The following is an 11,682-nucleotide window of genomic DNA, read 5'->3' as shown; positions in this document are numbered from 1 at the left end:
CTTATCTTCCTCGGAATTCCGTCGGAATATTCCGAGGGAATTCCGAGGAACTAGTGTTTGGGGGTTTCAAAACATCAATTTTTTTTGCCGTATTTCATTTCTTAAACAATTGTAATGCATACCATTGAAGATTCTTTTTATTGATGATCATAAATCATGAAATAACAAATTTCAAAACGAATTGAAAGTATTCCCTTTACCGTTCATTAAAGTGTATAAGTGTTTCTCTTACGTTGTTGGGATTTCGTTCATACAATCGGAAAAATGTTTATTATAGGGTAAGGAACAAATGTTTGACTTCATAATCAGTCTAAGACACTTAATAAGGGTTATATAAGTGTTATTCAAACCGCAAAACGTTGTTTTCGGTTTAAAAACCCTTACAATTAGAGCAAGGACATCTTAACATACCTGTTTTTGCTTCCGGTTGTCGGTGAACTAACCCCATGAATTCGGTTGTACCTCGTTGGTATTCTTCCGTAAGCAATCTCGTGTTCGGATCCAAATGAGGTCGATCGATCCAAGAACGAAAATAATTTGAAGAAGACATGTTTTTTATGAATCAAATTCGTGTGTAAAGAGAGTAAGAGGGAGGATGAAGATATGGAGTGAATGAAGAGGAAGAGGGGTGCTTGTATTTATAGTTGAAATCTTGCCGACAGACCGAGGAAATTCCGACGGAATTCCGACGCCAACGGCTAATTCGTCGGAATTTCCTCGGAATTTTTAAAATCCCCCAATGGCTCTCCAACGGCTATAATATATCCTCGGAATTCATCGGTTTTTTCCGAGGAATACATTTTTCCTCATTATTCCGTCGGAATATTCCGACGGATTGATATTTTCTCGGAATTCCGTCGGTATATTCCGAGGAAATTCTGAGGATTTCATTTTCCGTCGGAATGTCCGTCAGAATACCGCTGTTTTCTTGTAGTGACTGATGTGTAGTCATATACGGTTTAGAGTTCATACAATCATTTTATGTTTATATATATAAGATTTTTTATTTTGTATAAACTGTTATAAAATTATTCAAACAATAAACCAAAGATAAGTAAAAATCATGACAACAAAGATTAGAACAGTGCTGAAGATCAATGTTAACCATCTGTTATTAAGCCTAACTTTTATTGAGAAACTCTCCCTGCCTTGACATTGTTTAAGTTCTGCCTGCAAGGTATATGCGGGAAACTATGGCTGCCCCAACGACTAAAATTGCCAAAGATTTCAGAACATTCTTTACAGTAAAAACTGATTTATTCGTCGGTATCTCCAGCAGATCTTTCATCTGCAATACCATTAGCACAGTAGTGATTAGCTCAGCTCTTTTCTTATGCATGATGATTTCAAGATTAAAAAGATTGTGAATTACATTTATAGGTTGGTCCCAGTTCTTTTTGATCCCTTGAAGATGCCCTCTACCAACAACTGCCACCACCGAGCTATGCTCACATGCAACTCTTGACAACATACATGACATGTACCTGAGTTACATAATGCAAAAAAAAAAAGATAACACAAGTTTTAGAGGAAGCAATCAACTAATCTTGATGAACTTTATATATATAGAGAGGAAAACAATACTAACTTATCTCGTTCATGCACAAGTGTATCCATGAGAGATGGAAACTCCTTGCTCATTTGTTGGATCACCAATGTCAGCATATCCACATCGTTCATAGCTTTCAGCTAAAAAGTCATACAAAATAAATGAACACTCGACTGAATCACATAACCTTTAAATAAAAAGGAAGCAAAAGACTTGTTTACCATCTTTTCAAGCTCCTCAGGGCTCGGTAGAAACACGGCTTGAAACACTAAGCCGTACAAAAACTTCACTTTATGCCATATAGGCATTTTAGCCCATGTTCTCTTTAACGTGATCTGCTTCCAACAAACACCAATGCATAAGATTCCTTAAAAGCAAAAGTTTAAGACTATGAACCACCAAAAGTCACCTGCACTGGACGATCACCCAGAATCACCTGGCCACCATATTTGACTGCTTCTTCATATGCCACACGAAACTCAGCGCCAGGTAAAACATCAAGCTTGCTTGCAATCTAACATGAGAAAAAAAGAAAAGACTAAATTAATTGTAAGAAAAATCAAAAACAGAGGAAACATGCCTTTGCAAGAAACCATCCGTAGGCTATTCCGAATAGGTTGTGTTTCTTCTTCCACATGTCTATCATTTCCCACACGGTCGGAATCTGAAAACACAAAAAAAAAAAAACATCGCAACTTTCAAGAAAGAACATGGATACTAAATTGAAGAAGAGATAGAACAACCTTCACAGCCTGAGGAGTGAGAATAGACAACCGGCTTGCACACAACTCCACGAAGACGACCTGCAAACACATCAGCCACGCACTTAGAGAGAGAAAGACATAAAACAAAATAGTTCACTGTAAAGGACAAAAAACCTCTGGCTTCATGTAGCTGACTATAGCTTCAACTTCTCGACATGAATCCTATAAAAACCAAAAAAAAAAACGAAAAGATTGAAACAACTATCGAATCAATGTTCCTGACGTAAAGCTCGAATGTTTTTTTTTTTTTAAAAAAGAAGATAACCTCTGAGACATGAGCAGTGCCAATCAAATACACATCGCAAGATCCACCTTCAGCTTTGGAATCGCACGTCAGAACCATAACGCTATTCGCGTATTCCTCAGGCAGATCCATTTTCGTCCTCTCCACAACACCATCCGCTCCAATACTGATATCATCGTCCCCAGCAACAAAGATCAAATCGACTCCGGTTATCGCTGAACCGGAATCGCTATGTTCTTCCTCTGCCTCCACATTCACTATCTTATCGCTTAAAGAGATGTCTCCGAATTGAGCCTCCGGCTCCGGTGGTGTTACCGTCGGTTCCATTGACGATCAGGGAGAGGGAACACGTTTCGAGATAAGCTAAAAGCTATAACAATGGCAGAACACAGAGTGCATAAATTTTGTTTTGTTTTAATTTTAAAATGTTGTCTAAAAGAAATTTAATTTAATTTCGGAAAAGGAACAAAAGATAAACATATTTGGCTTCTTGCCCTATAGTTAAAGTAAAATCTAATTGCAAAAGGTTTCTTTCTTCTTTAATAATTTAAATCTCATAGATTGTGTTACTGGTTTATGAACTTTCTTTTAATGAATGGAGAATCTATCATTTTATTTTATATGACTATTGTAATTAATTTTACATATTATGTTGATTATTAAAACATAATATTTTGAGGAAAAAAGAATAAAATTTTTAGTCAAACAAATTGAAACAGTCATATCATATAGCCATAAACTTGGTATGCAAAATCATGAACTTGGTATCATTTTATTTTATTGACTATTTTTTATTTATCTTAGTCACGCTATTTTTAGAGTGTTACCTTGTAGAAAACAAATAACATTCTTTCTCCTGTCAGTCAAAGAAAATTTAATGATAATTTTGTTCTATCTATTAAGTCATTTACATCTTCAGAGTAGCGTCAAAATGGATGAGAAAGGATATATAATTGAATTAAATCTAGAGTTTATCATAGAAAGACTTAAGCTCATTTCTCACTCAAGTGCGAGGTTCCATCCATTTTATATTAGTTTGACACTAAAGGTATCATTGGTTTCCCCGCTGCAAGCGCAGATTTCGTGTGGTTGGTATCGATTGTCGGTGTTTTGCAACAATCACTCAAACTGCTCTAAACCGATTCAAACCATTCTAAACCTCGTAAATTCAAAAGATTATTCCAGTTAACGTTTGCGCTTGCGGATGGTTGTGGGAGGATATTTTTTTTTACTTTTAAAAAAAAAATAATATAAATACAAAAATAAAAATATTCAATAAAAATTTAAATTGGAATTATAAAATACGAAAATATATCTATTATATTTTAATTATTATTATAAAAATTTAAAAATAATAATATTTTCTATAATTTTAAAAAAATTAAAACTATAACTTTCTAAATATAATTTTTATATTTATTATAATATTATAATTTTGATATTTTTATAATTATATAAAATATAAATATTGTTAATTTATTATTTAACCTCTGCTGCATCTGGTAGTTACCCAGTCATAAGTATTCCGCAGCCGCACCAATTTCTAACCGCAGAACCAGTGTACAAATTTCTTAAAATCGATAGAAACCGTAACCACCACATCTGTAAACTCCCGTAACCGCTGTGTTTGAACCGGTAAGCTCTTATATTTTCAATGAACCATCTCCACAAAATCTTGTTTATAGCCTTCAAAAAACTGGAATAAAATAGGATAGTAAATGTAATAATATTTTTTTTAATTAATCACATATGTATTTAGTCAATGAACCAAAAAGGGCGAGCATTGCTTCAACAGAAAAAAAAAAAACATATAACTTGGGATTGAGTTTTGTTTTTATTTTTCAAACTTAACAAGAATACTATATAAAACATGTATTATAACACGATTATATATTATGTGGCTCTGTAAGACAAAACAAAAATGGCTGAGCAGTGCATCCAACTCAAACTCACGAGACTATTTGATATCAAGGTTCTATCTCACAAGACAAGACAAGTTAAGTGCATAGAGAATTTAGTTTGACATGGACTGTCTTTTCTGAAGTTGATGAATTTGGAGCAAGCTCTGAAACTTTTGAATTCATCAGCTCCATTAATAAGTTACATTTGAAACTTATAGTACATTAGTAATCACTCAAGCAATAGGCAGGCGCTTGTTTGCCAAAGCACTCACCTCCTGTTCTTATATTTTATATTTATACAAGTTTCCCAAATTTTATCTCTCTGCATGTGATCCTACATCACTACCAAAAAGAAAAGAAAAGCAATGGCAATAGCAATAGCAGCAGAAAATAAATATATCATTCGTTGTATAGCTGAATGTATATTCCTGTGTTAGAGGGTCTTAGCAAGTCTAAAACTACCATGTAAGACACATCGTTGTTGGGGGTGGATTTACATCCTCTTCAAGGCCCATTAGACATTGAACTAGGCCCATATTGCTACGAAGCCCTAGGCTTCATCTTTCTATAAATAAGGAGCTACCTCCTTATGAGAAAGGATCGATCTTCTCCCATTTGACAATTGGGGACTGGGATATCGAGGAGCTGAGAGTACTAAGGAAGTACAACAGAAGGGGCTATCACATTTCGTGCATGGGAGCACATCAAAAAGTGGAGCCAAAGGAGCTTGTCAGCAAGTATGTCGGGAAGTACGACAGGGAGTAAGGCAGGAAGTTCTACAGCGCGCAACTGTGAGTAACAAGCCGAAAGTAGTACATCAGTGCAACAACATGAAGGTCAGACAGGAGGTTCTGAAGCATGGTTGTGCAGCTGGTACAAGGAAGGAGACTGATCGGTGCATCATCAACTATGTCAGGCCAAGCAAGAAGCAACATCGGATATGATGTTGGTTCTGTGGGAAGGTTGGACACAAGAAGGTGGAGTGTTTTGCTCTTGAGAAGAGCAGAAACATGGCCAAGAAAGTGAACAAGACGTTCATTAAACCCAAGAGGGTTGAAGAGGTGCTCTTAGCCAAGAGTGGCTTACTTGATGAGGTCAAGGAAGAGACGTCAGAAGAAGGGTGCAACTCTGTTAAGAGTGATCTTGAGGTTGATCAAGAAGCATCCAGTGTGGAGCTAGGACACGAGGTTGTTTGTGGCACAAAGGGGAAGTAGATTGAAATGCGTCAGAAAGTGATGTGAGATGATCTTCAGGAGGGTGATAGTGAAATCACTCCAAGACAATAGCAACGAGTGCATAGAGCACTCGGTGTAGATGGGGAAGGGCTCATGGTCAAGAAGACGACACATGACGGAAGCCAAGTCCTCAACAGAAGCTGGTCGAAGGGTAGTTCGACAGGTGCGTCAGGTCATGATGTAGTACTTGTTATTCCGCTGCAGCAGGGGCTGTGTCATAATTATACATGAAGAAACAGACGGCTGGGTCTGTAAGGCTTGACATCTAAGCATCTGTTTTAGCTTAGTATGCAATCAAGCAGGGGGAGAATGGTGATGTTCTGGTACAGAGAATGCATATCTCATGGGGGAGAAAAGCATGTGTGGTGCACATCTCGTGGGGAAGAAAAGCACATTTGGTGTGGAAGTTTCCAGGTGGGGAACGTGGTTGCAACGTGGTTGTTGAACCAGAAAAATGTTGTGTTTGATCGGCACACAAAGCTAAAAGGGCGAGATTGAAGATGTAAGATGTCTGCCCTGAAGTAGTCGCTGACGTAGTTGCTGAAGCAGACGTCGTGGTGTTGGCGAAGACCATGTGGAGTCAAGGTGTTGAGTTGGAGTCTTGTAGACTTGGAGAGCAAGGGAGTATCTTGGAGATATGGAAAGATGAATAAACTTGAGGAGCAAGTTTATGACTTAAAGGAAGAGGAATAAGTGCATTCCAAGAAAAGGAAAGTTGCACTTATTGTTATGGAAGATGTTCATATCTATGTTGCCTTGGAGACTAGGGTTTCAAGAACGTGGAGAATAATATAAGATAGCTATGGGTCGTCTGTAAAGAGACAGAGACACATAGGCTGATCTTATAGAGAGAGATAAGCTCTTGAAGTGTTCTAGGTCGTGCTGAAGCAGTGACTGAAGTACTTGACGGAAGAGAGACACAAGCGGGTAGCTTAGAAATCTTTCAGTAGCAGTTGTTAGGGTGTAACAGACTGTGTAAAGCTGATTAAGCAGTTCTTGTAATAGAGTGTACAAGGCGATTTTTAATAAAGCTTAAGTGTTGCTTGTAATTGGTTTGTCTCCTTAATTTATCTTCTGCATTAATCCATTGTGGTGTCATCTTTGCACTAACAATGCACATATGGCATGAACACACAAGCGGATAAACTTGAGATGGTAGGTTTCAAATCCGGAGTGTTTATCACCTTTCCAAGCCGCCTTAGCACTTGACCACATTTGTGGTTAACTTTGTGCTTAGGTTTTGGAACAAGTGTTGAAAAACGAGCACATACAAAGTACTCTTTTACAAGTTTTGTTACTTCCATTACGTTGAGAGAGACTGGCTATTGTATACAGAAAGTTGTGCAACTTTTATAGACTAGACTCTGAGAATAATATATAAACGCTTTGCCTGTTTTTGTAAACTCAAAAAGAAGTAAAGGAACTTAAAAAAAAAATGTAAAGGAACTTGCTTTAGGTGCAACTAAACTGTTTATCTCTGGACAAGTGTTAGCACCAAGAACGTTATCTGGTTATTAATGTATTAGGTAAAACAAAAACACTCTTGCTCCATTATTAGTTCTTTACTTGTTCCAACATAAATACTAACTCTCAACATTATTTACACCAACACTACTCTCAAAAGATTCTTTTCAATATATTCTTCTTAAACTACTATATATACACGCATTTGACAGCAAATACGAAGCATCAAACATCATCATCATCTCTTTGATCAATCACCAAGAAGAAAAAGAAAGACAATGGTATCCAGAGAAATGCTGATCATAGTCTCGGTTCTCGCCACTACTCTCATCGGTTTAGCAGTAGCTACGGACCATACCATTGGTGGTCCTAGTGGTTGGACTGTTGGAGCTAATCTTGGAACGTGGGCTGCAGGACAAACATTTGCTGTTGGAGACAATCTTGGTAATTTAATCACATCTCTATATTAAACTTTCTTTTAAGATTCAACAAAAATAAAAGACTATAAAACAAAACTTTTTCTTGCTCCGAACAGTTTTCGCTTACCCTTCTGCATTCCACGACGTCGTTGAAGTAACAAAACCTGAATTTGACAGCTGCCAAGCGGTTAAACCGCTTATAACGTTCGCTAATGGAAACTCCATTGTTCCCCTCACTACTCCTGGAAAAAGGTAACAAGTTAAGACATTACATAAATACTTAGAAATATTTATAATTCTTGATCAATTTTGTTTAGGTACTTCATTTGTGGAATGCCTGGACATTGCGCCCAAGGGATGAAACTCGAAGTAAACGTTCTTCCAACAGCAAACGCAGCACCAACCGCACCGCTTCAAAACTCTGTCCCATCTCTAAACGCGCCTTCACCTTCTTCTGTTCTACCGGTACAACCTCTGCTGCCTCTTAATCCCATCTCTCCTTCTTCTTCAATTCCGGTTCCTTCCTCCTCTCTGCCTATTCTGCCGGCACAAGCACCGGCGCTTTCTCCAGGGTCTGCAGCGGGGACTTCTCTGCCGTTGTTCCCAGGCTCACCTGCAGCTAGCTCAAGCAGCACCACCACCAAAACCGTTAGGAGCTTCCCTTCTAGTGCTACCGGCACAACGGCTGATCTTTCCGGCGCAGGAGCTCCTCCGGTTGACTCCTCTTCATCCACTAAGAGCTTTGTTTTGGGATTCGGATTCATGGTCACTATGATGCTTCATTTGTTCTAAGTGTTTAAGTAGACAGAGTTTTGTTTGATGAGGCTAATGTGTTTGCGTTTACTTAGTTTTGGTTTTATATGAGAATATGTGTTTTCTTGTACAAGATTAAATATGCTGTTTTTGTTTGTGTTGTCTTCTGTATCTCAGTATCTACCATTGTATATTCATTTATTTCTCGAATATCATTGTAAGGCCCCGTCTACGGCTAATGGGTCATCCACGTCCGATCCCTCGGTCCGTGGGCCCCATTTAATTTTTTTAAGCCAGAAAGTCGTGTTTACCAACCCAGCAATCACCACATGACATTTTTTCCGTGTTTTAGCCTCACTCGCACGGTATCGCGAATCACTTCTCGGTAGGTCACCCATCCTTCCACTACTCCAGTCCAAACACATTTAACTCTATAGTTCTAAACGGATGCGTGACTGAAAAGGTAAGTTGACTTTGATGACATTGATAGCCAAATCAATTCTCTTAAATCTTTCCACACATACCAGAAATCGGGATGTTACAATCATGCTATCACAATTTATATACAGAGATAAATACATATTAATCAAACCTACGGAACAACTCCTAATTTTTTTTAGTAATCCAAAATTATTTTTTTTGTTGTAAAGAAACTAGTGGTTTGACTAAGAATTTATTAGTGCTTCAACATTAAAAGATCTAGATTTCGAGTCCTAGAAAAGATAGATTATACAAAATATTTTGAACGTAGATTTCGTATGGCACTTATGTGTGATGTAGTCAGATGTAAATATTCACAAGACAACTAGAATTGTTGACTATAGAATTGTTTATTTAATGTTTCTAATAGCATAATAAACTAGAATTTTTTTAAAAAATTGTAATAGATGTTATAAGTGTTAGAACGATGAATGTCTGTAGAAACCAAAAAAACTGTAATAGATGTTATAAGTTTTACTAATCATATGGTTTCACCTATTGCATTGTGTTTTGTATTACAAAGCCGCGGTCAATGAGCATAAAGAGGATTCCATGGTCGTTTGCTTTGATGTTAGGTCTGAGAAATAAAAAGTTATACAAGTAGCTGAAATTTTCATTGTAGTGCCTCCTGCAGGCTGCAGCTCATGAATTACAATGGCAAATTAGGTACACTTGTGTGTCCAACGTATGGCTCTGTTAATAGGTTTAGTACAAGTATGCAGTTAATGGTCCAAGCATGAATACGTGTTGCCAGCTTTGTGGAGGAATATAGTTGGAGACATACGTTTAAGATTTGTTGGAGTGACTCGGACAAATGAATTTGTGTTCTCTCGGATCTACCAACACTGTAGCATGCCTTTCCACATTTTCTACTACAATATCCAAAGAAACACGATCGTAAGAGTTCAGATCCAAGGAATGAATGCGCCTCGTCGTAGTATAATTTACACCCTTCTAGACCATGCAGAGGACGTGAAACTTATGCAAATGTTGTAGTTAGTGCTTAAGACTTTTGTAAGAGAGCTACTCTGGCTCTCTATCATCGGTTTTCACCACATGGTTCTGGAATTTTATTACCTTCTTTCTCTAATTGGACTACTATTTCTAATTGGCTACTCTTTTTACAATGAGACTACAGTGTGTAGTTTAATTAAGCACTCGGGAACTTTCATGGAGAATAGTCTAGTCTAGCATAATACAGTATAAAAATATAGAGAAAAAAATATATTAGATTAAACCAAATTCTACTCTTTTTCCCTTTTTTGTTCTTTTTTTTTTTTTCTGAAACTTCCCTTTTTTGTTAAATGGAATTACTTTTCATTTCTTGTAAAGCTATTTTATCATGTAAAGGCTGTAATTATGCGAAAATATTGGTACAAGATTGTAAACTTATAAGGTCAATAGGTCGGTCATACCTCGTAACAATCTATCTATATATAATAGCAAACCTATTTTTCTTTAACCGCTGATGTCTTTTTTTTTTATGGGAAAAAAATTTTCAATCCAACAGTGATGTTTGTTATGGATATGTAATCTAATGGATAAAATTTTGTTTAAGATAAAAACTATGACGTCATTGATTTAATCATCGTTTTCAATTCACTAAAGTCACAGCTCTTCAAAGACGCCGCTTAGACAAGCTCTAGAACCGTCATCAACTCCAAGAGTCGTCTCTTTTCACAAACCTATTAATAGAATAAACTATACAGATTTGCAGTTTTTTTGTAGTTACCTCATCTGGTTCTCTCACTAACTTTTTATCTTTCTCTGTTTTCTTAACGTCCAATTCCTGTCAAATATTTTTTGGTTCAATTCACAGACGCGCTGAATCATTCTTCCATACATCTTCCCTAATCCATCTTTCCACCCATAATCTCAGCCGTGATTGTTTGTAAACCATTTGTTTATTTTAATATATCTTTAATTCGAAGAGGTTTCTTTCCGTATTCTCATCGTACGTCTGATTAATTTCTGCCTCTTTACTTTTGTTAATCTTCCTCCTTTTTAAGTATACTTATTTTTTCTGCAATATTTCTTTTCAGGGCTTGTGGCTATTTGAATTCATTCTCTTTGATCAGATCTCTTTTTGAATGGTTAGTAATTTCAGGGAGGAGATGGAGTGATTTGCGTCTTATTTTATAGCCGACGAACGATCTGCTTGTAAGTTTCCTCTCCCAGTTTTTGTATTACAGTTTAATCATCGTTTTCAATTCACTATAGTCACAGCTCCTCAAAGACGCCGCTTAGACAAGCTCTAGAACCGTCATCAACTCCAAGAGTCGTCTCTTTTCACAAACCTATTAATAGAATAAATGATATCTTGCATATTTCCATTGTCTTATTCATTCACCTATGTGCATTTTGATCATATAGACTAGGATTTAGCCATGTTTAGGTTGCATTTTGCATACATGAGTCCTTATCAGGTATTGGAGTACCACATGGAGTTCTTGGAGACATTTGGGTGCATTTGGAGCTCAAAAGAGATGATAAAGGTGATCATTGGACGAGCAGTGCATGGGAGCGACCTCACCGGAGCGACACCGTGAAGTCGCTGTGACACCCTTTCAGAGCAACTTGGGCAGAGCGACACCCCGATGTCGCTCGCGTCTCCATCACCCGGAGCGACGTGACCGGAGCGACACAGCGAGGTCGCTGGCGAAGAGCGACCCGGAGCGACGTGACCGGAGCGACACAGCAAGGTCGCTCGCGAAGAGCGACCCAGAGCGACGTCTCGCAGCGACCCCTCCAGGTCGCTCCCAAAGCCTGGAGCGACCTCCCGGAGCAACCTCCCGGAGCGACTACTGGAGGTCGCTGCCCGCCTTTTGTTTGCTCGACTTCATGTTTACTCAAGGGCCTTTTGGTCATTTCAT

General features: G+C 37.7%; 2 protein-coding genes across 2 annotated transcripts; one reads left to right on the top strand and one right to left on the bottom strand.

The window, feature by feature from the left end:
- Positions 1-1,069: 1,069 nt before the first annotated feature.
- LOC106340272 (traB domain-containing protein-like) lies at positions 1,070-2,966 on the bottom strand. Its single transcript, XM_013779149.1, has 9 exons — positions 2,579-2,966; positions 2,428-2,475; positions 2,293-2,352; positions 2,130-2,213; positions 1,959-2,063; positions 1,771-1,884; positions 1,589-1,689; positions 1,373-1,484; positions 1,070-1,288 (listed from the first exon to the last, which is right to left on the bottom strand). The coding sequence occupies exons 1-9, from the start codon at positions 2,882-2,884 to the stop codon at positions 1,160-1,162; spliced, it is 1,059 nt and encodes a 352-aa protein (XP_013634603.1). The 5' UTR covers positions 2,885-2,966; the 3' UTR covers positions 1,070-1,159.
- A 4,441-nt stretch (positions 2,967-7,407) lies between these two features.
- Positions 7,408-8,539, top strand: LOC106341103 (blue copper protein). The gene is made up of 3 exons (XM_013779926.1): positions 7,408-7,601; positions 7,693-7,828; positions 7,894-8,539. Exons 1-3 carry the CDS (start codon positions 7,436-7,438, stop codon positions 8,366-8,368), a joined length of 777 nt encoding a protein of 258 aa, XP_013635380.1. The 5' UTR covers positions 7,408-7,435; the 3' UTR covers positions 8,369-8,539.
- Positions 8,540-11,682: the final 3,143 nt, after the last annotated feature.

This window comes from Brassica oleracea, chromosome C4, assembly GCF_000695525.1.
Source record: "Brassica oleracea var. oleracea cultivar TO1000 chromosome C4, BOL, whole genome shotgun sequence".
Taxonomy (NCBI): Eukaryota; Viridiplantae; Streptophyta; class Magnoliopsida; order Brassicales; family Brassicaceae; genus Brassica; species Brassica oleracea.
This window is presented reverse-complemented; position numbering and strand designations above follow the sequence as displayed.

Bases quoted from the DNA above. Each gene is read 5' to 3' on its own strand.
- LOC106340272 (XM_013779149.1), bottom strand. From the start codon at position 2,884: ATGGAACCGACGGTAACACCACCGGAGCCGGAGGCTCAATTCGGAGAC. The intron at 2,353-2,427 runs GTTTTTTGTCCT...ATGTGTTTGCAG, and splicing joins TCAGCTACATGAAGCCAGAG to GTCGTCTTCGTGGAGTTGTG. The intron at 2,064-2,129 runs GCATGTTTCCTC...TTCTCATGTTAG, and splicing joins ACGGATGGTTTCTTGCAAAG to ATTGCAAGCAAGCTTGATGT.
- LOC106341103 (XM_013779926.1), top strand. From the start codon at position 7,436: ATGGTATCCAGAGAAATGCTGATCATAGTCTCGGTTCTCGCCACTACT. The intron at 7,602-7,692 runs GTAATTTAATCA...TGCTCCGAACAG, and splicing joins TGCTGTTGGAGACAATCTTG to TTTTCGCTTACCCTTCTGCA. The intron at 7,829-7,893 runs GTAACAAGTTAA...AATTTTGTTTAG, and splicing joins CTCACTACTCCTGGAAAAAG to GTACTTCATTTGTGGAATGC.